The sequence below is a fragment of the Plasmopara halstedii genome (assembly GCF_900000015.1).
Source record: "Plasmopara halstedii genome assembly, contig: Scaffold_614, whole genome shotgun sequence".
NCBI classification, from domain to species: Eukaryota; Oomycota; class Peronosporomycetes; order Peronosporales; family Peronosporaceae; genus Plasmopara; species Plasmopara halstedii.
In genome coordinates this window covers 1,963,688-1,991,406 of record NW_020187532.1, presented here as the reverse complement: position 1 = coordinate 1,991,406, position 27,719 = coordinate 1,963,688, and the positions used below count along the sequence as shown (strand labels likewise).

At 44.9% G+C, this 27,719-nt stretch overlaps 12 protein-coding genes across 12 annotated transcripts; 7 read left to right on the top strand and 5 right to left on the bottom strand.

Annotated features, from left to right (window-relative positions):
- Positions 1 to 255: 255 nt before the first annotated feature.
- PHALS_12398 (Conserved protein Mo25) lies at positions 256 to 1,551 on the top strand (the record flags this gene model as incomplete). The annotated part of the gene is made up of 1 exon (XM_024727936.1): positions 256 to 1,551. The coding sequence occupies one exon, from the start codon at positions 256 to 258 to the stop codon at positions 1,549 to 1,551; it is 1,296 nt and encodes a 431-aa protein (XP_024578463.1).
- Positions 1,552 to 5,796: 4,245 nt separating this feature from the next.
- Positions 5,797 to 6,760, bottom strand: PHALS_14589 (uncharacterized protein). The gene has a single exon (XM_036407509.1). It carries the CDS (start codon positions 6,661 to 6,663, stop codon positions 6,430 to 6,432), a length of 234 nt encoding a protein of 77 aa, XP_036263204.1. The 5' UTR covers positions 6,664 to 6,760; the 3' UTR covers positions 5,797 to 6,429.
- On the top strand, positions 6,759 to 7,649 carry PHALS_12397 (hypothetical protein L917_18043; the record flags this gene model as incomplete). The annotated part of the gene is made up of 1 exon (XM_024727934.1): positions 6,759 to 7,649. One exon carries the CDS (start codon positions 6,759 to 6,761, stop codon positions 7,647 to 7,649), a length of 891 nt encoding a protein of 296 aa, XP_024578461.1.
- Positions 7,650 to 7,761: 112 nt separating this feature from the next.
- Positions 7,762 to 9,327, top strand: PHALS_12396 (Nuclear protein involved in cell morphogenesis and cell surface growth; the record flags this gene model as incomplete). The annotated part of the gene is made up of 1 exon (XM_024727933.1): positions 7,762 to 9,327. One exon carries the CDS (start codon positions 7,762 to 7,764, stop codon positions 9,325 to 9,327), a length of 1,566 nt encoding a protein of 521 aa, XP_024578460.1.
- Positions 9,328 to 9,404: 77 nt separating this feature from the next.
- PHALS_12395 (atp-dependent protease atpase subunit) lies at positions 9,405 to 10,946 on the bottom strand (the record flags this gene model as incomplete). The annotated part of the gene is made up of 1 exon (XM_024727932.1): positions 9,405 to 10,946. The coding sequence occupies one exon, from the start codon at positions 10,944 to 10,946 to the stop codon at positions 9,405 to 9,407; it is 1,542 nt and encodes a 513-aa protein (XP_024578459.1).
- A 136-nt stretch (positions 10,947 to 11,082) lies between these two features.
- PHALS_12394 (e3 ubiquitin-protein ligase partial) lies at positions 11,083 to 16,650 on the top strand (the record flags this gene model as incomplete). The annotated part of the gene is made up of 1 exon (XM_024727931.1): positions 11,083 to 16,650. One exon carries the CDS (start codon positions 11,083 to 11,085, stop codon positions 16,648 to 16,650), a length of 5,568 nt encoding a protein of 1,855 aa, XP_024578458.1.
- Positions 16,651 to 16,735: 85 nt separating this feature from the next.
- Positions 16,736 to 17,210, bottom strand: PHALS_12393 (uncharacterized protein; the record flags this gene model as incomplete). Its single annotated transcript, XM_024727930.1, has 3 exons — positions 16,736 to 16,803; positions 16,866 to 17,027; positions 17,084 to 17,210. 3 exons carry the CDS (start codon positions 17,208 to 17,210, stop codon positions 16,736 to 16,738), a joined length of 357 nt encoding a protein of 118 aa, XP_024578457.1.
- An 878-nt stretch (positions 17,211 to 18,088) lies between these two features.
- On the top strand, positions 18,089 to 18,731 carry PHALS_12392 (uncharacterized protein; the record flags this gene model as incomplete). Its single annotated transcript, XM_024727929.1, has 2 exons — positions 18,089 to 18,207; positions 18,248 to 18,731. 2 exons carry the CDS (start codon positions 18,089 to 18,091, stop codon positions 18,729 to 18,731), a joined length of 603 nt encoding a protein of 200 aa, XP_024578456.1.
- A 1,319-nt stretch (positions 18,732 to 20,050) lies between these two features.
- On the bottom strand, positions 20,051 to 20,654 carry PHALS_12391 (Integral membrane protein involved in transport between the late Golgi and endosome; the record flags this gene model as incomplete). The annotated part of the gene is made up of 4 exons (XM_024727928.1): positions 20,051 to 20,200; positions 20,262 to 20,361; positions 20,421 to 20,572; positions 20,649 to 20,654. 4 exons carry the CDS (start codon positions 20,652 to 20,654, stop codon positions 20,051 to 20,053), a joined length of 408 nt encoding a protein of 135 aa, XP_024578455.1.
- Positions 20,655 to 20,747: 93 nt separating this feature from the next.
- Positions 20,748 to 21,299, top strand: PHALS_12390 (major facilitator superfamily; the record flags this gene model as incomplete). Its single annotated transcript, XM_024727927.1, has 1 exon — positions 20,748 to 21,299. The coding sequence occupies one exon, from the start codon at positions 20,748 to 20,750 to the stop codon at positions 21,297 to 21,299; it is 552 nt and encodes a 183-aa protein (XP_024578454.1).
- Positions 21,299 to 22,372, top strand: PHALS_14590 (major facilitator superfamily). Its single transcript, XM_024727925.2, has one exon. The coding sequence runs from the start codon at positions 21,388 to 21,390 to the stop codon at positions 22,285 to 22,287; it is 900 nt and encodes a 299-aa protein (XP_024578453.1). The 5' UTR covers positions 21,299 to 21,387; the 3' UTR covers positions 22,288 to 22,372.
- A 13-nt stretch (positions 22,373 to 22,385) lies between these two features.
- Positions 22,386 to 27,149, bottom strand: PHALS_12389 (uncharacterized protein; the record flags this gene model as incomplete). Its single annotated transcript, XM_024727924.1, has 2 exons — positions 22,386 to 26,783; positions 26,868 to 27,149. 2 exons carry the CDS (start codon positions 27,147 to 27,149, stop codon positions 22,386 to 22,388), a joined length of 4,680 nt encoding a protein of 1,559 aa, XP_024578452.1.
- Positions 27,150 to 27,719: the final 570 nt, after the last annotated feature.

Genomic DNA, 27,719 nt, shown 5'->3' with positions numbered 1-27,719 from the left:
CTGTCGCTAGCTCGCCCTTGTCGTTGATCGCGGTATGTCGCTTGTGTGAGTCCGGGTTGCCGTCCCAAGATCGATCGCCGAGCAGCACAGCACTGGCCTGTAAGGCATCTCGTATTTTGGCTGTGGGGGCGAAGAACAGGAGCTCCTCCCCCAAAGAGCGAGTGATCGAGAGCGGTCAATCGCCGGCAAAATTTTCTTGCTCTCTGTACCGCAGAATAGAAAAATTCAGACCCAACACTCTAAATTAAGTGTACAATGAACCGCGTCAACACCTTCTTCTGGTCCCGGCTTAATCCCACGGGGGAACTCGTGCGGTCTGTAGATGTGTTGCTGCGTGAGCTGGTCCCGGACGACAAACTCGACGCAGCCTTTCAAAATCTCAGTGTCAGGACCAGTTCAGGAGTGGTGCCACTAATGCGTAAGCCTGAGGGTGAAGAAGTCTCGGACAGTACAGCCGACGCTTGTGAGCCAGACTATGAAGGCCACCCGCCACATGACGAAGAGTCGAGTGATGAAGAGTCAGCTGCTGAGAAAACCGTGCCTGGTGAACTCGAGCGAAAGTGGGCTAAAATACGTGCTATATTTCACGACTGGGACGAAGAACAGGGCGATCGTGAAAAGAAAATGGACGACATGGCTGAGCTCTTGTTGCGCTATCGAGTGCTGGAGAAGGTGCTTATGCCCAAAGTGCTTGGTCAATTGACGTTTGAAACGCGTAAATATGTTGGCAATGTTTTTCGCGCCATGACGGTGCACAATCTGCGCGGCTTTATTGAACTTATTGGCGAGCGACCAGATATAATGCGCTGGCTTGTCGAAGGCTACAAGAACAATGAGACAGCATTGATCTGCGGCTCGATGTTGCGCGACTGTTTCGAGTATCAGACACTTACCATGCTTTTCTTGAAAACACTTACGCCCGAGTTTGAATTCTTGTTCAAAGTCACGATGGAAAACAGTAACTTTGACATTTCAGCAGACGCTCTTATCAATATCTCGCGACTACTGACGGTGCACAAGCAGTCAAGTGTGCAGGTTTTGGAAGAGTCGTTCGACCGCATATTTGGACTCATAAACAATTTGTTGACGTCACAGAATTATGCCACTAGGAGGCAAACGCTCCAACTGCTGTCAGAGCTTCTACTTGATCCTGTAAACTTCTCTGTAATGCAGCGGTATGTCTCTTCACGCAATAATTTAAAGCAGATTATGCTGCTATTGCGTGAGCCAAGCGAGGCTTTGCGCATGGATGCATTTCATGTGTTCAAGATCTTTGTGGCCAACCCAAATAAGTCGGTGGAAGTGGAGCAGCTCTTGATTCGCAATCGTGACAAGCTTTTGGCTTTCGTGAGCGATTTCGGCAAGGCTGAATCTGGCCGTGATTTCCTTCAAGAAAGATCGTTGCTAGTGTTCGCGCTTGAACAGATGGCGGAGAAGTCAAAAACAGAGGAAAAAACTCAAGAGCATTCCACGCGGCGAGTATCCTTATCAAGTGCCGAGCGGATGCCGCTCTCAGGGCCTTTGTCGGGTGTTTGTGCGGATCAAAAGTAGATTGCAGCATGCCGTACGGCAGTGCATGAAAGTATTTAAAAGTAAAGGGAAGATGTAATTGACAAGCCAAAATTTATAGCTGCAATGGCGAAAGTGACTTGTGTTGAAACTTATTGATGTTTCCGCGAAAATGATGTACGCCGACATACATCGTTGGGTACATTTTATGGCGTGACTTGTGTATTAAGTTTTCGTATTTAATGTACAAACTTTCTGTTTTTCCCACCGTCTGTCGTGTAGTCGAACTTACATATCGCAGTGTGTCAAGTCCCATTGTGCTCTGGACACTTATTAGAGCGCATCACACTGTCGCGTAATTGAGACAAAGGCTGTCAATTACGATTACGCAAATATCTCAAAAAACCAGTGATGCTTGATGTTCACTGTAGGTAAGGTAAAGAATGAAGGTCAGAGAATTTCTGTCGAATCCAATATTTAGACAAAATGCAATGCTACGTCGAAGTAGTCTGCGGTCATACAATTCCAAAATTTTATTTAATCCTCTTACTGCTACATACAATGACAATAGGAAGCTATCTGCCTCCAGATAAACTAACAACAGGGCCAGATGCGTGGTTTACATTGCCCCTTTAAATGTAAATTTCGAAAATGGAGGTATCCGGCACCATTTCTAGTTTCGTTTGATTAAGTACGAATCTATCTGGAGGCAGAGAACTGAGCAAGGAGTCGTTGCTGAGAGACTGCCCAAAATTTCTCGGATATATCTATATATTTACAATATTGCATCTCAATTCACGACTTTACATCGGCTAAAGAGACTATAATCAATCGCATTAAATCTTCGTTTAGATTGCTGGAGAAACTCAACTTGATACGACAATTAGCGGCCGCACCCGCGTAATTTTGAGAATATGCGGTAGAGTACTCCGCGTACATAACGAATGACAGTCTTTTGAGTTCAAATGTCAACCAACGAACAGGTCAAGAACCCGATTTTTGTAACCCGAAAAAGAATTTGTTTGCGCGTCGGGCGCGGAACAGTATCATCGTGGTCGCAGCGACGAGTCCGAGAGATTTAGCGTATTTGAACGCTAGGACAATCTCTTGATTGCGGTTCAACATGTCAAGAATAGTAATCCACCTTATGACAAGTAGAGCGAGCAGTTACTTCGTGAAGCAGGAGCAGAGGCAGAGACAGTGAAGATGGATCCTGTCGTAGCTAAAAGAGGGCACGCCTGACCATAACTTGTGGTACGGGCACTTCAAGCTACGCGAAAGTTGTCGAGTGAGCGGCACAAGACACAAAGCGGCACCGGAAATCTAAATGCAAGTATACGGAGGTGATCTTTTAACGCACGCTGATGCAATGCGCGGCACGGAAGTTGTAGTCTGGAAGAAAGCGATGCTCGGAGAGATCCAAGCTTTCGAAAATTTTGATGTTTATGCAGTGATCAGGTGACCAGCTAGAACCAAGATGCTGCGCATTGAGTGAGTGTTAAAGACCAAAATTAGTGCAATTGGCACGTTGAAGAGTCTGAAAGCACGGCTAGCTGCGTGCTGGAATGTGCAAATTTCAGTGTAGCTATACGCTTACCTCCACCGCTGTCACGGAACCTCAACAAATGGTTATTCTAGGACTTGCAGCGACGTGGGGAAGGGTTCCGGCATAACATGGTGACAATTCAAAGCCCGCGTCACGGCCGATAATGAGAAGAGTCCCAAAATTCTGCCATATGCCTCGAATTGTACATTGGTCAAGGATGAGCGACAATAGTCGCTTGGTGTGACAAATGTAAACGAAGTCGCGTTTCGAGCTAAAGAGAGCTTATAGCTACCGGAACCCACACGCTAGAATCAAGCTTTCTTCAGCACGGGATGCTGATAGTTATCGACTTATTTTGGGACCAGGTTCCGTACCCCTCAAAGGCTTTTTCAGTTAGTAGGGCTTCCTCACAATAAGCTATCATAAACCCATTTGGATGCGGATCGGCAGGGCCTTCACAACACAGGGGTGGGATTGCTCGTCCAAATTTAGTGACCTATCTCTATTTCGGGTCCTATGGGTATCGAACCAGGTACCGCTTAGTCACCGGCCAGGCTTCAAACCACTTGAGCCAGAAATCAGTTTTATGTGGACTGTGGCAGGTAGGACATTTGTGAAGTCAATTGTTGCACATATCGATCACGAATCAGGCATCAAGCAGCGTATCAAGCAGCGTATCAAGCAGCGTATCAGCGACATATACCTAGACATCAGGCATGACATGAAATGATCAGCGTGTATGTCAATGACCCTCTAGTTACAGTAACAGGATCAGCAGCGGTCGCGCAAATTCTTGTTACTATTTCATCGTTTTAGGGCAGAACTATGTCGGTCTGACGACAAAGTTTCTCGGGAAAAGAGTGACGATCATCATGGGTTCGATTGTCATGAGACTCTTTGTAAACGGTTGCCTATCGGTGACGACTGTAACGATAAAGTCACGTCAGACAATGGGCTGCTACCAAAAAATGCGGGATCTGAGCTGCCATGTATTCGATAATTCCAGTCGCTGGTCGGTTGTCTAATTTGAATTGAAAATGACGACGCGATAGAAATATTCGCCGTGCGTACGAGACTGGAATCTGACAAAGAGATTTGCGCGCTGCCTAATGCACTTAAGTGACGTGGATTGAGATAAACGAGGATGACAACCGCAGCGATCCAATGACGCTCAAATATAGACATTGCCACCAATAAGAGAGTCTGAGAGGTACTGACTGGTACCTTCGTCCTGCTAGTTGAGTCATGACCTTGGCAGCCAAGAAACAATTTGGACTCTCTCGCTCGAATATGGAGGCCGATATTGGAGACGGCGCGCGAGCTCCTCAATATTTATGAGATGCGTAAATAGGAGAGACTCGCGCTTGCTCAGCACATACCGATACACGAGAATAACTAGATTTTAAATCGGCGGCTCGAAGAAGAGACGTCATAACAAAAAATCAACCGTCTCAAGTTTGTAAATAACGTTTCTCGCCGCGAAGCCTACGTCAGGTTGGGGTTGATATTGGAGGATTTACTTATTAGGGTACTGGACCAGCGTACTAGTGTGGTTTCACTAAGTATGGCGACGAGGGATAAGAATGGCTTGAAACATACATTGCGCGATCAAATTTTCGCACCATAGAGTAACGTCGTATGATCGTGTCCATGATAGCGCGACATCGCTTAGAATGACGTCATGAAAAAGGCTTATAGATAGCAAACTAAAGACCTTGATAAGTTCACTTCCAAACTTGCCTTCGACTGCACACTTTATCTTCTCTACACGTTTGTCAGGTTATCGCAACTGGTGTTAAACGAAAAAATACTCTTCGTCTACCTAGTGATGTTCAAAAGGTGGATCAAACCACCTTGCGATGAGTTGCAATTCTACTATAGGAGTACCTTTTACGAGACGCGAAGGAAATTATTCAGTTAAGCGCGCCGAAATTGAGTTAACATTTGGTATAAGTTCAAATGTAACGATATTGTGGCTTATGGCTATTATACCGTAGCGAGCGAAAGCCTAGTCGCAAATTCGTCGCACTGTTTCCTTACGTGCTATGAGACTTCTTGCAAGTTAAATTTTTAATTGGGTTCTCATCGCTTATCTCAAATCATAACCCGAGAAGTTGACGGCATTGCGCTGCACGATCACTATAATAGAATTTGTAAGTACTAGCAATTATCCCTGGGCTTTCATTTCAGCATAGAATGCTGGACTGGAATCTGCTCAATCACAGGTTCAAAATCAACTTTTACTCAGTATTCTTTCAGATGACAAACAGCACAACAACATGGCATGCTCTCGTTGTCTCCTGATCAAATATTACAATTAAAAAAAAGTCCGCCTCAAAGTTTTTCACTCTCTTCTTTATCCGAATTGTAGCGTAATCATGGACGATAGCCAACTATCGCATTCTGTTGCGAATGAGAGTCGCCCCGTGAAAGAGCACTTTGAAGTGGCATTGGTCGCTATTACAGGACAGAAGCAAATTTGATTGTCAATAAGCGACAGCGCAAACAAATTTTAGTCTTTCGTTTGAATCAATTTTCGCGGATTTGGTTCCTAAAGGTTCCTTACCAATTATGTGTTGGGTCAAGATTTGTCAATCTCGTTCAATCAGGCAGTGTAGTCGAAACAGAGAAGTGCAAAATTTGTGTTGGCTATGATAGTGACTCGCGAAAGGAAAGAGATGGTTCGCCTACCCTTTGCTAGAATCCCGACATACGATGCTACTTACATTAAGTCACATGACGTGAAGAGCTATTTATTTGATTATGTGTGAGTTTCGAAGGCGATTGCTCTTACTAACATTTTATAGTCCCCAGTAGCTCAATGTCAGTCATTTAATGCGATACGATACGTGGTAATGCCTTTTGTGAAAACACAGTGAGCTGACCACCAGCACGGTATAATTCTGAAGTCAAACATCACAGGAAGTTCCGCAGGACTAACTTATATCACGCTCTCAACTTTTTTACGCTTTAGTGAGTATCTACTGCTTTGGAGGCGAAGTCACAGCAGCAGCTAGCCCAGAGTAGCCCTGCAAGCACGCGAGAGGCTGAGTCATTCGTTGCAAGGTAGCGACAACAGCATTTGATCGGACTAAATGCCGTCGAAATGGTCACTCTTGTCTGTGTCTATACTGTCTGTGCGGACTGATATTTTTCTTTTTCTTGACAAATGCATCAAGCAGTCGAAAGGTTCCAGTAAATAATTTCTTGCGCAAAAGTAAATTACGTTCCAAATAGTTGCTTCATGGCTGGTAGGTTGCAGCAAAACTTGTCGTTTTGTCGACAATGGGTTGCTGGAACGGGAGAGCTGCAATTACAATGTCGATAGCAGCAAAAGATTTTCCTGGAGACATGTTATGCTCTCTACAGGCAGCTTACCTACCAGACGACCTTTTGGCCAAATAGATTAACGAAGTTAAAGCCGCTGCTGCGACATCATACATGAATTTTGAGAGGCTACTGTACTGTATACAGTACGTCTGATCATGAGTCGAATGCTTCTGTTTTTCCCACCGTCTGTCGTGTTGTTGAACAACAAGGACAAGGTCCGCGCGAGAAAGACTCGCCGATCGGTTGAGTCGGTGACCGTGTACAGCTCCATCAACCATTTCACATTGTGCTGGTCACATAACACTACCTTTTCTGTTTTTTCGTGCTGGTGCTGTCCCGATACGTCATCACTCGACACATTATCACGATCACCATGATTGATGAAGACTCGATTTCGGTTGTGATCACAGCCTCGAAGGAGATTGAGCGCGTTAGCACGCCTGGACAGTTTGAAGGTGACGTCAAGCGACATGTTAAGGGTCATATGTACACTATCTACACGGTCTTCGTGCGCAACGTCACGACTGGAGGAAAATGCATCGTGCGGAGGCGCTACTCGGACTTTTTCAAGCTGCGGAAGGAATTGATGGAACTTGTGTCATGGGGTCACTGCAATTATTGCGAGCAATATCTGCAGCAAATTGCCGACTACCCATTTCCGCGCCGACGGCTACTGCGCTCGAGTCGTGCGGCTGTAGTGAAAGAGCGTATGGACAGCCTCGGACTTTTCCTAAGGCATATACTTCTTTGCATCATGGCTCGTAGGTTTGAGAGTTGCTCTCAAGCTTGCGATAAGATCCGGAATTGCATCATACACTCCTTTCTGCAAATGGAGCACGCGGAGTCACTATTCCCGACTATGGCGTCAAAACAGCGCCCAATTGAAATTTTACAAGCCATGGAAGAGAAGCGTCAGCAGCAGGTCAAGGCGGCAGGTCTTCGCTCCAAGAGTCAGGCATTTACGTTGCATTCGGACCAGAACAACCAGTCCATACTGTCGCGCAATCAGCGTCAGGTAGGAACAGACACTTGCCATCTCTGTCTTCAAAAATGGACGCACTGCTATTGCAATAGCGACCAGGATTGCGTATTCCCTGTCAATGTTGTCACAGAAAGCGACGACAAATGTCCTACGCAAGAGTGTTCTAGTGGCTCAGTAGATAGTGACGTTAGTCGATGCAGTCGATGCGAGAATGACTGGAATCATTGCTACTGTTGCCAACAGATGTCTCCCGCTATCTCATTAGTAAGTTCCGATCACTGAGCAATAATTTTGTAATACTTAAGCTTAAACAATTATTTGCTCGCCTACCACTTGATTTCTGCATATCAAATTGGCAAGTTACGCTTAACGGCGCAAATATAAAGAACTTTAGATGAGTTGTCGCAGAAATGCTGTGCCGTGGGTAGATTGGGTCGAATGGCAAGACGTGCATGAAAGCTTGTTCAGTACTGATCCGTTTTTACAGCAGAGAGCTGTCTCCCGCGTGGCTGCGTGGCGCAGTCGCACACAGCTTCCTGTGGCTATTAACGCCACATCTCAACTGGTAGAATTGCAACTTCATGAATCCATGGCACAGCATCATCACCACGCAGTTGGTGTGAGCTCGCGCTCGCATAGTGAGCTATCGCTTCTCTACGCAAACATTATCGTACGCTGCGTGAATGGCCTTGTTGACGCCTCGCAGAAGGGTGAATATGCCCACGCCGTCAGCACACTGGCTCAACGAATCGGCATCCCGCTTTGGATTGTGGATTTGCGTCACGAATCCACACATAACCAGTTACCATCACTACCAGTACTGCGCTTTGCTGCCCGCCATTTACTCGCGTGGCTTCGTGCCAATTATTGGAACGCTCAGGAACGTTTGATTCGAGGTCGTGTGCATCATGTGGCGGAAAAACTCTTTTTACAATTTCCGCATTTGGGCAACCAACTAAGAGATGACAAAAGCTCGATACAAGAAGCTCATAAGCTAGAATTCGATGTCGATACTTTACGCAATGTCGTGATACCATTGCTGGTATGTGGAGAACAGTACGGTGAACGTGTGGCTTTAACTGGACTGATGTTCTTGAGAGTCTTTGATGTTATGGGGAATTCCGAAAAAGAAGCGTTTGTTTCTATGCTATTGCAATTGCAGTCAATGTGGAGAAGATTCAGTGCCTCGTTGCTTGCAGCATTGTGTCAAAAAGTGTTCGATGTGATCTGTTCGCCAGAGTCTCGTTGTCAAAAAGAATCTAAAGCTGACCAGGCTAGAAAAATTGAACGTGAAGAGTTTCACGAACAGAACGAGATAGATATGACTATTTTATGGATTCAATTTATGGTAAGTGGCGAATATCGCGAGAGGATGAAGCTTCAAATCGACCCAATTGAAGATTTGTGCCAATGTGGGGCTGAAATGCTTGCACTCGGCGAAAGTATCAAAGTGAAAGTCACAAAAGGATTTTCCACGGACTTGCTAAAACGCTTAGTGACTACGTTAAGGTCAAGTAAAAGCATAAGAAATCACTCAACATTAGCCATTGAATCCGCAAACTCTACTGAATCATTAAGCAATCAAAAACTGGGATGGGTACAACTTGCATGGGTAGAGAGTCCTCTTGGGCTTCGCTATAGCTACGCGAGTCATCAAAGCATCTGCCAGCGTCAATTGTGCGAATATTCGCTTGATAATGACATACTAATGCCAGAAAGCACGTCGTTTGTGAATCAAGAGGAAGAAGAAGATGATTCTCACACTATAGATAATGACGATGCAGAAATGGTTATGGATGCGCTCATGGAGGATTGGGATGCGACGTACAATACTACTCTTCAGCAGACTCTTGATTTGCAGGATACTATCGCTCGCGATGGTCTTCGACAAGGTGATAGTACTACTGTCCTTCCAAAACAAGAGCTGCTACGCATTCAGGAGGAGATTGAGATTTGGTAGCGAATATATCTTAGATGTTCTACTCAAATCTTAGGTCAGATTTTTCTGTTAGAAGAAACGGATTATTACGTCATAGTCTACAAAATAAACTTAGAGAGGTCCGTTGTCTTCATGAGCTTGCCAACCCGCTCGAGCACAAAGTCTTTTGTAATCGTAACAATAGAGCCCGGTGCCATCTCGGAGCTGTCAAAGCTTATATCTTCCACCACTTTTTCCATTACAGTATGCAGACGTCGAGCGCCAATGTTTTCGACAGTCTGATTAATTTCATTAGCAACACGGGCAATCTCGCGTATAGCATCATCTGTAAAGCTCAACACGACGCCTTCCGTCGAAATAAGCTCAATCTGTTGCTTAATTAGGTTTGTCACTGGTTCTGTTAGAATACGGTGCAGGTCTTCCTCGGTAAGACCTTTGAGCTCCACACGAATGGGTAAACGACCTTGCAGCTCAGCAAGCAAATCCGATGGCTTTGAAGAATGAAACGCGCCCGAGCCAATGAACAAAATGTGGTCGGTGTTCACATTTCCATGTTTTGTAGAGATGACGCTGCCTTCAATTAAAGGTAGCAAGTCACGCTGTACGCCTTCGCTGCTTGGATCAGAAGAGCGACGAAAGTCTCCACTAGAGCAAATTTTATCGATTTCATCAATAAACACAATGCCATTTTCCTCAGATTCATGGATCGCTTCCCGCACGACATCCGTCATATCGATAGCATTCTCCATCTCCATCTCCTCAAACACTCCACGGGACTCGGCAATTGTCATGCGTTTTCGTTCCATCCTTTTCTCTCCAAAAGCTCGGCCGAATACTTCCATTGGTATGCCCTTCCCTTCACCACCAACAATTGAGATTGGTTGAGCGCTTGGATTTTTGGATACGGGAACGTCGAACTCAATCATACGGTCTTCGAGTTCTCCAGTACGCAAAAGACGCTCAAAAGTGGCACGCGAGCGTTCAGCCACGTTTGCTCCCGTGAGCACGTCCAAAATACGATTTTCCACAAGGTGCTGCACTTGCTTACGCATTTTCTCCTTGCGATTTTTTTTTACCATATTAATGGCATTTTCCACGAGGTCGCGAATGATTTGGTCGACGTCGCGGCCGTGAAAGCCCACCTCCGTAAATTTAGTAGCCTCTACCTTAACAAAAGGAGCCTCAGACAGCTTAGCCAGTCGGCGCGCTATCTCTGTTTTGCCGCAGCCCGTGGGACCAATCATCAGAATATTTTTTGGGCTGATCTCCTGGCGCAACTCATCTGAAATCTTCTGACGACGCCATCGGTTTCGCAGCGCAATGGCCACGGCACGCTTAGCATCAGCCTGGCCTACAATGTACTTATTCAGCTGCTCTACGACCTCACGAGGCTTTAGTTTGCGTCCAATGTCACTCTGGTCACTCTCTTCGGTCGAAGCTTCGTCTACTACTGACATAGGAACAATTGCATCTTCCGTTAAAGATTTGGGTGCAACTGTGGAAAACACGCGAAGCATTTGCGTCGGCCGGATCAATGCATGGGATTGAAAATTAATGCGCGAAGCTACGGGAGATGCCACTGACTGCTGCGTGTGGTGTGTAAAGCGCTTAAACGCGTGTGAATGCAGGGCACGACGCATTTCAAAAACGTAATTTTTCTTTGGTAAATGATGTCCCCTTATTAGAGGAACAGTCAAAGACTTTGATTTTCACATACCTTTTAATACTTTGCACACCTTCAGAGGTGATTGATACTCCTAAAGCACGTAGCTCGTCATGGCTCCCAAGAAGAATAAGCAGCGCGAAAAACTAGAACAGAGCCTTGCATCTTCTAGCTCGCGTGCACATCAGCTGCTTTTGGCTAATTCGGATGCCAACGTCACGATGCCGCCCAATTTCATTGGTTTTGCTAGCTTTGCACAGCCAACTCGAAACGCCGTCGAGATCCAAGCTGAGGGAAGCAGGGTGAATGCTAAGGCCATGGTGCAAAGCATCTACGATGGCTCAGATCATGAAATTGCATTGATGCTTAAAATGTTAGCGAAAAAAGGAATCGTGACTAAGAACAAGGCGCTACAGATATTTCTCACAGAAGTGCTACCATCTCGCCAGCCAGCAGAGATCCGCCCAATGCTTGGCCACTTCATGCAGTTATACACTTTCGAAATGCGCGACCAGAACGATCGCAAAGTTCGCCAATTGCTTAATGAGGTTTTGGCTGCCTTGGCCGATAAGATGCGGCCCCGCGCCTTCATACCGCATCTACAGCGGCTTCTACCTTATTGGTACTTGGCCATGCACGATATTAATGCGGACGTTGCTGGAGTGGCCAAAAAAGCTTTCGAGAAGCTCTTTCCAGAGACAGAGATGCTGAAGAATGCGCTTGAAGACTATTTGCCGGCTATGCTAGAGGAATATCAAAGTTTTTTTGCCAGGACACCCGAAACCTTTGAAGGCATTCCACTACAATCTGATGAAAAGGAGGAACGATACGAGAGATGCGTCTCGGCTGCGGTGCTTAGTATAAATGCTGTGATCAAGTTTTTTGGCGATCAAGATATGATGGACATGCTGAATGATAAAAGATTCAGCTGCTCCGTTGTCACAGTCGTATCGTCTGATAAGTTTACACGTCTTGCGAATGTATCGTCCAAACACCCGAACTTCACACTAGATATTGTGAGAAGAGCAATGTATGTGGTATTTACGACACTCTGTACAAGTGGCAAGTCAATAATTGCTGCGCGTGAAGAGATGTACGGCAAGGTGATTCTTGGGAGTCTCGGTGACAAGTGTCCTGCAAACCACGCTGCAATGTGGAACGCTGTACTCACGTTTTTGCACAACTTTCCTAACGTATGGCACTCTAGCAGTAGCTTTTCGAACTTTGTATCCAATGCAGTGTTTCCGCGTCTATTTGCTCAAATTCGACATGGGTTTTATGGCTCTGGCCAATCTTCTTTCCCCACACTGCTGCCATTTCTATCAACAGTTCCCTTTAGTGTAGCAGTTGATTTTGCCTTTGGTCGATCCGCATTATATTCTGGGGTTCTGGAGCAATGTTGGAAATTTATCGACTCAAAGAATTCACGATTTGGTGAGCTACCAGCGATTTCAGCTTTCTTCGAGTGTGTGACCGGCATCTTTAGTATTTTCTTGACGGGTTTAAGCGAAGACTGGCAAAGTAAACTGGCTGATGAGCACTTTCAACTCAATTATGTAAATCAGTTTGAGAACGTTTTTAAATCTTCACTCACGACGACACTAAGCTCGCTCGACTTTCCGGAAACTGGAGTTGAGCTTTACGCTAGCAGTTTAAATAAGTTATTTACTCGGTTGCGTGACTGTTCAATGGATCTTGATCTGCTCAAAATGTTAAAAGAAGTCTTCACAGAAAAAATTCACGCATGGACAAGGCAAGCTATCGTCTCGATGGTGGCTAAATCATCTTTTGTTCCCTCGAGAATCTGCATACTAATTCGCATAAGCGTTAATGATGCCCGAGAGAGTGATACACACGAGGCTGCGCAGTGGCTTTTGACGAGCACTGAGCTTTATCTACAGTGTCTTGACCTGGTGGACAACTTGGTGGCTGAGCCAGCACTAATTCCAGCAAAAATCACGTCTTTTGATCATTTGCTGGAGGTAATAAATGGAATTTGTGACGCCCATCCATTGAGCCTACTGATATCAAATGAATACGATACGCCAGCGGAGACGCACTTTGATGATCATTACCGTCCTGTGCTTCGTGTGCTATCGAAGTGGAAGAAACTAGCTGACGATTCTAGCTTGAATAGCCCTTTTTGTGGTGCCTTGAAGCTAACGCGGCCATTCTTTATTGCTGCAAAAAACAAAAAACACTTTCTGCTGCAGCTTTTTAAAGATTGCAATATTCAATCCGGCGATTTGGCGGGAGTAAGTGACATCATTCGAAACGGACTTAATTTTCCAGTAACGGATCTAGGAAATGAGCAATGGCTTAACTGTGGGAGCTGGCATCGTCAGAACGAAAGTAATGTGTTGCTTAGCGATCAAGTTTATCCAGAATTGAAGGCACTTCAAGCAATTTGGCAAGGAAAGTTGTTCGATGATTTATTAATGATGAGTATCAAGGGGAGCTCTGATGACTTTGATGCAAATACTTTCAATGATTTCATACAAGCATGTCTTGGAGGCCTCTTTAACTCACCTGTTGTAAGTTCTGACGCTGTAGTTATCTTGTGTCACTTTGTGATCCAAAAAGGTGCCGACAACACTAACGTCATTGTGATGCAAATCCTGACGCATCTTTGCGAGCTATTTTATAAACTTGGTCGGTATTCATCAGCGGAACTTAAAGCTGTTGAAAGTGACGTGTACAAGCAACTATTTCATTTGTCAGCTCGAGGTAGCTACAGAGTAGAAGCAAGAGCTTTGTGGGATCAGACTGTCAGCCAAAATCTCAAGAAGTGGTCTTTGAAACGAACGGAGGACTTCGTGAACGAATTGGCAATATATATAAATGATCTCCTCTTAGCTGATTTGCCGGCGGGGGCAGTATCTTTTAATGCCAAGCTGTTTGCAGCATATGTCAAATGCTACATACATCTTGGTGCTGACCAAACATTCTACGCAGCTTCTCGACTTGTGGAGAAACTTGATGCGATAAATCTGCGATGCAACGTAGACGATCAGAAGGAACTTTTTTACAGCCGAGTTCTGTTATGTCTGGGCGAGATTTGCGAGGATGAGCAACTTGTTGACGCCTTGGTAGCATATTTTGTATGGTTGGCGTCAGAGAATGAAGTAAAGGCGGTGAGTCTCGTTATGAAATTTGTAGACCTAGATGTTACTCATGCGTTGACGTGGGTTGTGTTCCACTCGAATAACCTCTTGCGAAGTGGCTTCGATCTTGTGGAGATAATGGAGAGCTATATATCTTTTGAACATATGTACATAGCTTTGAAGCTGTCTTCGAGCATTCTCGACAAGGTTGTCGTAGCCATCAATTCGTTATGCCAGAAGAAGCGCAAGCGTGAAAGCGAAGAAGTTCGAAACATTATGTTTTTGTGCAAGAACCAAAGCGAGCGCGCCACGAGCCAAAATCTAAGCTTGCTTACACAAGAGCAACACAAAGTACTAGATGAATTGTCTCTCGCAGTGCTAGCTCCATATAGCACTGTGACAGTGCGAACAGATTCTATCCAGGAGGTTGTGGATCAAAATGGTGACTGGAAAGCAGAATCCACTCAAATCATTGCTCTTTCGTTATTGAGCGCAATAGGCTCGGAGAAGGAAGTCAACAATAAAGTTGTCACAGCACTAAGGGGGTTACTTGCTTTATGCAATCGTGATGTGGTTGCTAAACCCGAAGGTGTACTGCTAGAGTACTCACGATTTGTGGCAGAAGGGGCTAAAAAAGAAGCCAATTTCTTAAGCGCATGCAGCTTTACCACGCAAGCATTTGTTGATTTGTCGATTCAGGAATCGGTTATTTTACACATTCAGAACCTGCTCTCGGTGAGTTCGCCTAGTGTTGTGGAAATTGAAGAATGGATTACTATCACGAACTACGTAGCAGCTCTTTCTCTGTATTTGCCGAGTGCGACATCAGAATTTCGTGATGCCTGGGAGACTCTTGCACGGCTGATTGTGACCCATGCTTTGGCAGGTAAAGCTGATTACGCGAAAGTCACATCACTTAAGCTTCAAACGCGATGGAAGACTATCGATAAAAGCATGAAGGGTGACGAAAAGCAGATTGTGCTTAGTTACCCGAATGAGCTATTAAGTGCACGTTTGGCTTTAATGAATCTTGTAAGTGCTATGTACAATTTGAGCCCTGATACTTTACAAAAGCTGGCTGTACACTTTCGCGAAGCACTTTTATCTACAGTGCTTTGTGCAATCTCAGAGTGTATAGAGATCAAGGCTAGTATCGTTACTACGTACGTGGCAGTTGCTTCTCCATCTCAGAGCTTCGAGCTTTTAAGTCTTTGGCTTGGCGTCGAGAAGATACTAGCTAATGCACTTCGAGCATTGCGCTCAACTTTGACGAGCGTACATGATGTCGATTATATTAATCGAGTTGTGCTGGAATCGTTTGGTGGCATTGGGGCTCTTGCCTCTCTCTTTAATCGTAAAATCTACTCTCTTCAGCCTATGCTGCGCGTGTTATTGTACATTGTGGCAACACATAGTGGAGCTCTCCGGCTACGCCTGAATAATGATACGACAATCGATTTGAATGCTGATAATGAGGTTGCGACAGAATCTGCGTTAGCCAGAGCGCTCATCCCAAAGGCCTTGCGCTCAGCCTTGCGTGCGGTATTCGCTGATAAGAATGGTGAAAGCAATGCTGGCAACAATAGTATACTTAAGAAGCGCGAGCAAACATCTCAGCAAGACACTATATGTGTATTCCTTCTTTGGGATTTATTCCTACAGTTGTTTCCTGAGGGAAAAGATGACAATAGTACGGCACATGAAGGTCCTTCGTCGGCTCTTATCGCGTCCTCGTTAAGTTCATATGCTGCGCGTCATGGAATGCTAAAAACATTTCTTGACTATAGTACAGCGCTATTATCGCAAGACCAGCAGTGTATGTCAAAAAATGACGCTGCAGACCTTCGAGACGTCGCGCTTTTTGATGTTTCGGATCTGGAAAAAGTAGAAGACAATGAGACATGGAATTTCAACGATAAACGTGTGTTCCAGCTTGCAACACACGTGTTTTTCCGTACAGTAGTTCGTCTACCTGCGATGGTGCGGTCTTGGTGGAACGATACTTGCTCGCGAGCCACGCGAAACTGGGCTACCAAGTACTTTGAAGACCACATCACTCCCTTCGTACTCGCAGCTGAGCTCGATTTTATACAAAAAGCTCGCGTGCGCTCATCACTGACTGATACGTCCTGGGAAGATGAAGAAATGACGGTAAAGGGAAGTCGAGTCTCTCGGGAAATCACAACTACGTATGTGAAGGATGAGTGTGCTTTAGAAATGGTTTTACGAGTTCCTTCCTCGTATCCACTACGTTGTGTTGAGGTCGAGTGTACCAAGCGAATTGGCATTCCAGAGGATCGATGGCGACGATGGGTGCTTCAAATTATTCGTGTCACATCCTCTCGTGATGGCTCATTACTGGACGCGGTGCTGCTCTGGAAACACAATGTGGATAAAGAATTTGAAGGAGTCGAACCATGTCCAATTTGTTATTCCATTTTGAACCCGAAGAACATGGCTCTTCCATCATTGCCCTGCAAGACATGCAAGAACAAGTACCACAACTCGTGTCTATATAAGTGGTTCAACCAGTCTGGAAAAAACAGGTGTCCAATTTGTATGCAGCCCTTTTGCTAATATGATACAAAAAATAAAAGATAATTAATTCGGATAACTTATCGGTGGGAAGCGACGCGTAAAGTTATATAATTTTAGATGGAATCTAGCAGATGACACAGCCGCAGCCCGCTGAGTCGACCGTCTTCGCAATTGCGTGTCGCCGCGTGGGTTCTACAACATCAGGCAATCAATGTTTCTCGCTGATGTCAAATACCTAAACAGAGCGCGTGTACCTCCTACAGCCTCCTGTGACTTATGAAAGACCGAAACATTGACAGGCGTCGGATGCGTGTCAAATACTGGAACGGCAGATTCTAGTGAATGTGCATCCTGTAGAATTCCGCGTCCCATGCAAATCAGGCGGACAGATTTGGCGTCTTCTGCGGACGGCACATCTGCGAGCAAATTATTTAAGTTCAATTCACCTTGATAAATTAATAGCATGACGTACTTTGGGGCCAAGAACGCATGAGCTGTGCCTTGGCCTCAGCTACAGTCGCTGCTTTAGAAAAGTTCATCTCCAATTGTACGCCATCTTTGTTCGCAAACAAAAATTTAAGCCGCAGCGCATCGCCCATTCTGCTTTTTGTCACTGCAAAAGTGATGCGAGAAAGGAGCATCTATTGAGAGGGACAAAAACTGGAGAAGTGGGTAACATGCGATTGGCTGGGTGAGTTGAACAAGTGGATGACAATAGAATACGCACTTATAAATGAGCCTTTAAATTTCATCGTGACTTTCAGCAATTTACCTGTGAAGGCAACCACCATCGGAATGTACTCAAGCGCCTTCTCGTTATACCAATAATTAATGTACTCGATATTGGCGCTTGTTGTATCTCATTAAGTATTTTATTCGAGAGACTCATATTAACAAGCTGTGTACACAGTTCGTCAGATTACCCAACCACATGTTGCTTTAAAGTTATGTTGAATTAACTCACTGGCTTCTTTTGGATGCCGAACAGCCGCCTGTATACTGTCATGCTATGTCTGCATCACCAACTGCGTCGCCATTTCCGTCATACACTCGCAAATTCCAGAAGTAATGCTTCCAAACAAAACCTACAGCTTATTTCCCACACTCGCTAGAGGATGAAGACCCGTTGATGCTGCAGCAGCGTCAGTGTCGAGATAAGCTTCATGCTCTGGGGCTTGTGTGTTCGTTGCACTCACCACTCAGATAGGTGACAGACGATGAAACTACCTATTCTCCCGCCTCGTACTCGATGAATAATTTCTTAAAGTCGGGCGCGGACAAGTATTGGAAGGGAGATGCGGAACAGAGTGATGGTCAATTGAAGCATGAACGTTCGAACTTTGGCATCGATGCGCTGGGAGTGTTACGCGACAGATTTGCTATGTGTGAGCGGTGTCTGTAGTGCATGGCGAAAATTAGCAACGAGCCACAGAAAGGTGGCAGACGATAAATTACCTATGATTCCGCCTCGTACTCGATGAATATTTCCTCAAAGTCGGGCGCGGACAAGTCGCCAGATTGGAATGGAGATGCGGAACTGAGTAATGGTCAATTGAAGCATGAACGTTCGATCATTGGCATCGATGCGCTAGGAGGGTTACGCGACAGATTTGCTATGTGTGAGCGGTGTCTGTAGTGCATGGCGAAAATTAGCAACGAGTGATTTGTTATGGGAGCCGCTACTGTTTACGCCATGGGAAAAATACCCATTGCTTATGTTGCTGGGGCTGGAGCGAGACCCGATGCGTCAGCGTGTTGATGTACCGGCAATTCTGGTTTATATGGTGTATCAGAGGCTTAAAAATTTTGTGGCTGTGCATCGAATGAAGCTAAACGATCCCACCAAAGTTATTGAAGCTACACCGAGAGACGATGGCATCATGCTAGATTTATTAGTAACACTTAAAAAGAAAACATGCATCGGTGCGAAGTTTCAAGCACAGCCTGAATTCAGTGTACAGTTATTTAGTATCAAACGCGATTTTACGACATCAGTGGTGCGTGCTGAAGACCAAGACTCGAGTAGAATGGCACTAGAGATGCATCAATGCAAGGTGAAGCAATCTCGTTACATGGCGAGTATGGTACTGGTTCAGCCGAAGACATTTCCAGCGTTGTGAATAGATAATCTTAAATGAATGGCTCACGACAAAGCGGTGTGTCTGTGAGCGCTTTTGCGCTCCTATGTGCGTCAGTTGTTGCTTGCCGTGGATGTATGAGAGCAGTCGCACTGCGAACATATCGATATATCACCCGAAAACGCTGTGAGTCTCGATCGCGTAAAATTAAAATGCCGTTAAGCGCTTCAAACGGTCAGCCAGAGGTCAAAAGCGGTGAGGTGTACTCCAATGACGTGGACGTTATAAAAACTGATGAATTAGACATGGAAGTTATGCGCGGCTACTAAGCCAGGGATCGAATTTCCTTATTTCAGCTTTTTCTTGGAAGAAGGAATAAGGTGGTAGCCGAGGCCGAGTATTTGACTAGTTGACGAGGACATGAATTTGGGTGCACCCGTTCTCGGTGATAATATATATTTTGCGCAACAGCTCCGACCAGCTCATGCCGAAGGTGACGCTGACAATGATAATGGTGCTGCTCTTAGAAATCGTGTAGCTCTTTTTCAAGTTTCAATCGTGAGCCCTGTGATTCAAACGGCCATGATGGTGTTGTCGCGAGGGCGATTCGCCGATAAAAATGAAATTGGCAGTGCTAGTTCTTCGATTGTAATTTGCGGTGGTTTTTAGAATTTGCAAGCTTTCTTATAATCTTTCATCAGCCTTCGAATCAAGACCGCTGCGTCACGAGTACATTCGGTGCTTAGAGCTATCCTTAGCCGTCGCCGTCCACCACATTGGTATCAACGCCAATAAGTGACGTCAAAAATACAAAAGCAAGTTTGTGATCTATTATATTGGCTTGTCATCCCGTATAGAAGAGCTTTATAATGGTGACTTGAATTTGTCAGTTAGTTCGGAGTTTATTGCTGAAATCATGCCACAGTACTCCTGTAGGAAAGAGATCTTCAATCTGATCGTTTCATTAGTGTTGCTGTGCCGTATGACTCTTCATTTTTTGAATACGTGTGCTGGCATGTTCGCAAGCGTTTACACTACAGTGTTTGGATGTATCACACGTCCGAGTGCCGACATTGGTTTTATTGCGTGAGTTGACAACATTTAGGCGCTTAACGCACCTCCGTCTGCCGCGATAAATTATAATCTAGAGCATTTCGTGGCTGCGTTGGCATACTCTAATTTTCTGCCGCAGCTACGAGGACTCGACAGAGACGAAGGTCAAGCATTGAATTGCTTAGAAAAATCGTACCTGATGCAGCTCGACATGGTCAGGTTCCTCCTTCAAAATTCGAGAAGTGAACAAATATTTTACTTGTGAACGCATTTTTTAAACTGAACTTTAAGTGTTCCTCTTCTGCTAATCATATTTTGCGCGAAGAGTGCTTGGTAAATAAGTCAACTACAGGGATCTCCTCGAGCTCGCGGCGTGAACAAAGATACTCACCCAGAACAATTGTCACACTTGCTGCCAGAAAGTGTAAAAGCCACCAATCCCACATTTTGGGAAATTCCTGGATCACAATCAAAATCAGTTCATAAGTCTTTTCAGGTTTAACTATATATGAAACATACTGAGTAGAAACATTGAGCCAAGAAGTCAAGAAAGTAAAGTGTGACACCAAAGTCGAGGCATTTCTTGGCTCGCTCTACGAAGAAAACAAGGCAAACGGCACTGTCGAGTCAAGAGGAATGTGAGCATGAGAACTTAAGCTACAGATGCGCGTGACAGACCTAACGACGCTGGCAACCACAACAGCAAAACAATTTTTGAGTCCATCCACATTCACGATAGTTTGTGTGTGGTAGGCAAAAAATTGATCCATTGACACATGTGTGCCATGACAAATACCCAGAATAAGCCCTTGCGCCAGATAGTGTGAGCACTTAGGAGAAGCAATGTCAGAAATTTCTAAGCAAATGACGTTTTTAATGACAATAGCGGGAGTAGCTACAGCGTACCTGCATGCAAAATATCTGCAAAAGAATGAGTTTCGGCGCCCATTGCGCTTGCCCGTAGAATGTGGGCATTCCGTTTGATTATTGGAAAAAATACGTCTAATGCCAACTAATACGTGTGGTCCACAGATGCCTTGTACAAAAATGCTGGAGCCTAAAAGGACGTACGAGGTGCTGCAGCAGCGCTGTGCCGAGGATCTTAAGAATCTGGACGATGAGAGCTACAATGACATTGAAAACTTTAAACGACATACGTGGATGATATTTAGCGTCGTTGGCGGACTCATTTACGGCTACAACGTCAGTCTGGCTGCCACTTTGCAGTACATGCGGGACGATCTGCAGTTGACATTGATGCAAGAGGAAATATTGAGCGCAACTGCAACTTTAAGTGACGCATGCTCGATGTTAATTGGTGGATATCTTGCTGACCGCTTCGGGCGCAAAGCTACAGCCATGTTCGCCTGCTCTTGCTCTATTGTGGGGGCACTCTTGGCTGGTGGTGCAAGTAGCAGCTTCTCGTGGATGGTGGTATGGCGTTTATTTTCGGGGGTAGGAAATGGTTTGTCCATCCTCCTGCTTCCCATGTATATTAGCGAGTGCGTGAATGCTACTAATCGAGGCGCATTTCTCACACTTTTTCAACTTGGGTAAGTGAGCGAAGGCCTCCTATGTAATGTTTATGTTGTATTGACAGTAATGGTACAGGGTGAATCTAGGTGTCGCTGTCCCTTACCTTTTTATGATTTTTATTAGTGAGAATTGGAGAGCGTGTTTGGCTTTCGGTAGCTTACCAGCACTTTACGTGCTCTACAGCTTTCATCTTCATTTCCCAGAGAGCATCAAATGGCTTCGTTGGAAAGAAAGACAAAGCGCACATTCCAAAATTTTAGACGGAGAAAGTTTTAACGGCTTTGTTCCCATCACCATCATGAAGCATGGTCAACATAATAGCTACCAATACTTGACTCAGCAAGAACCAGTCCCGGCTTTACCGTTGCGGACCAACTCCAGTGCGACGATGTCTCGACATGGGGAGCTAGCAGTCGGTCTTTTATTAGCATATGTCAACAATTGCGTTGATGCATCGCTTTTTTATGGACCTGAAATCATTGCGAAGACAAGCGTGTCGTTTTCAAGCAGAGATGCAAACATTTTTGGACTTGTCTGTTCGTTCGTAGCAGTATTCTCGGTTATTTTCGCAGGACGCTTCGTTATTGCGAGATTTTCTCGAAGACAAGTGTATTTAATATGTTTAGCTGTTGTCTGCCTCTGCTTTTTTGTGAGCGGTGGCATTTTTGCGCAATATTCGACAGACGAATTTGCACACAATCCCGCGGCGACCGCAAGCATCATGATAACTTTCGCCATTCTCAATGTGTTTGCTGCTGTTGGTCCCAGCATACTGTTTGTTGTAATCCTAAGCGAGCTATTCCATGACAATAGCTACCGTGCTCGATATATGAGTTATTGCACCTTCGCCATGTCGCTCATATCACTGCTTGTCAACGGGTCTATGCTCACTTTGTTTGATTTTCTTGGTAAAGCAGCCACATTTCTGATGTATGGAGTCACTTACATAGCGTGCCTCATCATATTTTACGTACATCTTCCTGAAACCAAACAACGTCAATTGTTGTGATTTTAGACTATTTTCAACAATAACGTCAGAGTAAATAGATTAATTAAGCGCTTACAATCATGTAGTGAGTTCTATTGTGATTCAGATGCTCCAGTTGTTCAGGCAGGAATTTGAATACCAGAATTTCCAATCACCCCAGTCATCTTTGTAGTATCTAGAGGTCCATACTGGACAGCGTACTGCTCGATGCTATGCTGAAGCTGCATATTTTCCGTCATGAGCCCTGTCAAATGGTCATTAAGGGCCATCACCTTTTCCTCAAGCAAGTCTCTCGGACGACGAGGCTCACCTCGATTCTTCATCCTTTGAGTCTCACGAAGACTCTGAAGCTGCATATCTTTCTCAACCATTTGATTCGTTAGATTCTCCACTTCCTTCTCAAGGGCTACAATGTCATTTTTCGAGACATAGTTCTCTTTCAGTTTCGTATTCAAGTCGCGAACGTGCTTTTGTAACTTCGCACATCTTTCTTTCCATTCAAAGTTGCTTTCACGTTTGTCCTTGTTATTCAAAGTTGTGCAATGATCACGCAGCTTTTGATTTTCCACCTTCAGTTTCGACATTTTGTTACTAATGTCTTCAACCTGCTGGAAAAACATGTTTTTCCTTTCCCTCGAATTGTCTCGCTTGCTCAATTTGCATTCACAAATCCGACTAGAGTGTTCTACTCCCTCCAACCGCATATTGAGCTCGTTGATCAGCTTTTCTTTCTGTTTTACCAGCGCAATCTGACGAGACTCACGTTCTTGGAAGCTACGGAGAAGAACAGACACTTCCAAAATACCACGATGGAAAGCCTTATCGTCAATTTGATCAGCATCGGCCTCTCCGATTTCAACGTTTAATTTCATCATTTCATAACGAAATTGGTGAAGCAAAGACATTCTGGAAGCTTCGAGTTGAGCAATTTGTGATAAAAGCTCCTGCTCTCGCTGTGCTGATTGATCACAGGCTTGCTTTAATTCTTTCTTCGCTTCTTCTTGTGCAGCAGTATGAGCTTCATTTGTAGAAGCTTTAGTCTGTTCAACTTTTTTCAATTGCTCTCGAAGAACTGCATTCTGTTTCTTCAGCAATACAGTCTCGTCATCCTTTTCATGCATTGCGTCTTCATAATAGCGTTTGAGTCTGCCTGCAGTATCACAGGAATGTTGCAATTCTTTTTCTTTTGCACTCATCTCGTCATAGTGCTGACGCCTCTCATCTTCGCGTGCAGCAAGGTCGTCTTGTAGTTTTTCAAGCTTTCGTGTGAGCTGTTCGAATAAATGGAGCTGGCTACGAGCGCTATCTATCTCCACTGTGTTTTCCTTAATTACCTCGTGCAATCGCTTATTTTCCTCGTACAGGCGATCAATTTCTTCCAGTTTTGCTTTCATGTTTTTGCGAATTTCGGCGCTTTCAGTCATTACAGTGTCGTGTTGAGCTTGCAAAGCTCGGTACTCACGTTCTTTTTGCAAGCTCTCGTGCATGGCACTCTGGTCCCTTGCATTTGTTGCTTGCTGGCTGACTGCAAGCTCGTGCTGAAGCCGCTTCACTGATGTCTCAAGCTCCTTCACATGTGCTTGAAGTAGCTTTTTGCTGGCATCAGACTGCTTTCTCTCGCTTAGCTTGTTTTGAAGATCCTTGACTGACGCCTCAAGCTCTTGCACTTGGTTTCGCTGTCTTTCTTTAGCCTCAAAAAGTTCCTTGGAATGTTCGTGCTTCTCCTTTTGAGAGCTTTCCATCAGATGACGAGTCATTTCTTTCTCTTGTTCAAGTTTCGTTTGCAGCTCAGCCATATCATCCTGCATCTCTATCACTAGTCTATCCTTTTCTTCAAGTTGAATCGTCATGTTCTGCTTATATTGTTCGTACATAGCCGACAACTCTTTGTAAGATGCGTCGAGACGCTTAGAAGCATCTATTGCGTCACTTTGAGTGTGTCTGTCCTCCTCGTAAGCGGCAATTGTTTGCTGCATCTGATTCAAAGACTCCTCCCTTTCCTCTCGTTCCTGTTGTAGCTGCAGAAGCTCCGAGTCCAATTTCTCTAATTCGGCTGCAAAGCATCCAAGATCTTGTTGAAGCCGAGCATTTTCCTCACTCAGCTTGACTCTTTCCTCATCCATTTGTCGCACTTGTGTGTCGACCTTAGAGTCCATCTCCACCTGTAGCTGCACAGCTTTGTCCTCTTCTTCTTTGATCCGTCGGTCCATCTCGCGTACCAATCTATCTAATATCTGACAAATGTCATCTTCCATACTAAATTGACCCTCACGTAGGATAATCATGCCGTGCTGCCGCAGTTTGCGTTCAAACTCGCGTTTCTCTCCAACTAAGGAATTATATTCATTCGACAATTGTTCATTCTTCAATTGCAAACTTTCCACTTCATATTGCTGGCTGAGAATTTTCTCTTCATGTGATCGCACTAATTCCTGCATGTTTCGTAATTGTTGTTGTCCATCAATTATCTGTGTATTACATTGCAAGAGCTGAGATGTCAGTTTTTGCAGCTGACTTTGGCCGTCCTTTGTCACCATCGCCGCTGATTGTTTCTGACTCTCAATTTTCTCAGTAGCCTGCCGCATCAATTCTTCCATTTGATACTTCAGTTGTCGCTTGTCATGCTCAAGTTGCTGCACAGACGTCTTCCACTGATCTATTTCAGTCCGATCTGTCGTTATCTGAGCTTCCAAAGTTTCTTTTTCCGACAATAGCGTCATCAAGTTGCGATTTATCGCTTCAATTTCTTCGTGCAATAAACGAACCGTGTTGTCATGAGTAGCCTGCTGCTCAATCGAGTGATCATGAACACGGTGAGCTTCTTCCATTAGTGCTTCAGCTTGGGCTCTTGTCTCTTCGACTAATCTTTGTGAATCCTGATTGCGTTCTTCCAAGCGCAGACGCTCAGCTTGTAACAGGTCCATTTCGTTCTTACGCTCATTATCGGAAGACATAAGATGCGCAATTTGCGCACTAAGATGAGCATTCTGGGTATTTCGTAACTCAAGCTCTTGTACATGATTTTCCAACTCTTGCTTCAAAGATCCATATTCACGAGAACCATCTTCTAAACGGCGTTGAAGTTTCGTGCACTCTGTCTGACACCTGCTTAGCTCTTCCTTTTCGACCACTGACTGACTCTTCAAAAGCTCCGTTGTTTTTACTGTTTCTTCAAGTCTTGCCCGCAATTCCCCATTTTCGTGCGTCATTTCGTTAAACTGATTCTCCACTTGAGAGACAAAGTCATTGTATTGATTCTCAAATTCAGCACTTTGCACCTTCATTGCTTCTTCCTGTGCCGCATTTTTCGCAGCCAGTTCTTTAGATAGAATCTCCAGTTGATGCTTTGCACGCGCTGCTTCTTCTGCGAGCTGCTGCATTTTTTGCGCCTCCATGATCCGTGACTGATTTTGCTTCTCAACCTCTTGCGCGCTTGTCATCAGCCTTCCAATCTCGGTGCTCTTGCGTCTATTCATATCCTTCAGATTTTCAACAGTAGCCCGAAGCTCAATATTCTCCTCATTTATCTTGTGGAATTGATGTTGTAGTTCGTCTTCCACCCGAGCTTTTTCATCTAATAGTTGACGCTCCCGTTCTTTCATCGCAGCCATAGCCTGCGCTTCGATTTGTGCACGTGTTTGATTAGCCTCCTGACTTAATTTTTTAAATCGCAAAGATTCTTGTTCCAAAGCCTTCGTGAGTCGCTGTCGCTCCGTTTCAACCTCACTGCGGTGTTTGTGCTGATCTGCGAGCTGCTTCTCATGCTCCTGCGCCATTCGGTCCACATGTTCTTGTAATTTACGGTTTTGTTCAACCAATTGCTTCCAATCAATCTCGCGCTGTCTCAAATCATCTTTGCTACGATTAACTTCCTTATTTAATTCGTCCACTCGGTAATTTTCCTCTTGATACCTCACCTGCCACGCTTTCGCATCCTGCTCCAACTTAATTGTTTTCGTTATCTGTGCCTCATACTGATCTTGTAGCTCACGGGTCTGTTGCTCAAAAGCATGCATTTCGTTTGATTGATTCAAAAGTTGCTGCTTCAGCCTCGTATTCTCTTGTTTCACAATCCCACTATCCCGCTTAAACTGCTCTAGTTGCGAAAGCAGCGTGTCATTGGTGGTTTTATCTAAAACCTCTCGGTCCTTAAGCTTCTTCTCTACCTGTACCCCAGCCTGTCGTAGCATCGTCACTTCTCGTTGAAGCTGTTGAATCTGAAACGTGCCTTGTTTCTTCAGTATCTCAATCTCCTGAGCTGCAAGTTGGTACTTCTCTTCCCATTGCTGTCCCTTTACCGTGAGATCTGCTATTTGCAGCTCTTGCGTTTGAATTTGCTCTCCAAGAGCTTGCACTAGTTCCATGTTCTGTTGCGCCTCCTCAATGGCCAAGTCCAATTCTTTACCTTTCCAGCGATCAATATGCCTCTTTTGAGACTCAATTACTGCTCCTAGCTCGGCAAACCGCTGTATAATGAGTGGCATGAGCTCATGCTCTTGGTGGTGCTCGTCCTGTTTCTCCAAATAGCACCACAATACACGAAATACGCTCTAAGATATCCTGGATATACAATAAAGCACGAGAACGCTTTGAATACGTACCAAAAAGTGCAAAAATTGGGCAAATGAACGCACAGCCTTCTTCACCTTGCCAGGTGAGTATCGTGCAGGTGATTCCTCAAGTTCTGCAGCCACATTGCGGCCTTTATACGTCGAAAGACGATTTCGTGAAGGCTCGGGCGTGACGCTAAATTTGAAGCTTCCATTAGATTTCTGCTGCTTTCTGCGCGGCGTGCTGAATGTCACGGTCATGGGCACTGCATCGTCATTCATTTCATCGTCGTCTTCGCGATGAGTCTCACTGTCCTGCGCGCTTTGCCTCATAATAAATGCACAAAACGGTAAGACGATAACAAGTAGTAAATCGACTTATACAGGGCATCAAAGCACCAAGGATTGAAGGCGTAAAACTCATTGTAATTCCGGTAATGACGCTGTGAATAAAGCAAACCCCAGCTTAGGTGCAACATCTACGTTTGCTGATCGCCGTATATGTTCGGGTGCGTCTATTTATTGCAAAAGCGGACAGCTCAACGTAACATTGCAAAGAGTAACCTCGCATTCAAGGCTCGAGGCATTGATTTATTATCCAGAACAAGGAGAAGAGGACAAAGCAGTGTACACGGCAGATATTGTATTACGATGATTCTGAAGAACCAAAGACCAAACCTGAGCCGCAATTCTTGCCAAATTGCGTCTTAAGCGCTCACTGCCGTAATGCAGCAAAGCTTGAGATAAGATGTCGCACTTGCAAACACTTAGATACGCAATCACTGAGGTTAAAGCTCCCATGTTCCTCACAGGTTTAAAAGGCAGACGGAAGCTGTACCTAACTGACTTGCAATCCATGCAGATAGCATCGTCGATGTGTGACCTTACCCAGTGATATGAGAA

Coding starts and splice junctions, on each gene's coding strand:
- PHALS_14590 (XM_024727925.2), top strand. CDS start 21,388: ATGATTTTTATTAGTGAGAATTGGAGAGCGTGTTTGGCTTTCGGTAGC.
- PHALS_14589 (XM_036407509.1), bottom strand. CDS start 6,663: ATGGTTGATGGAGCTGTACACGGTCACCGACTCAACCGATCGGCGAGT.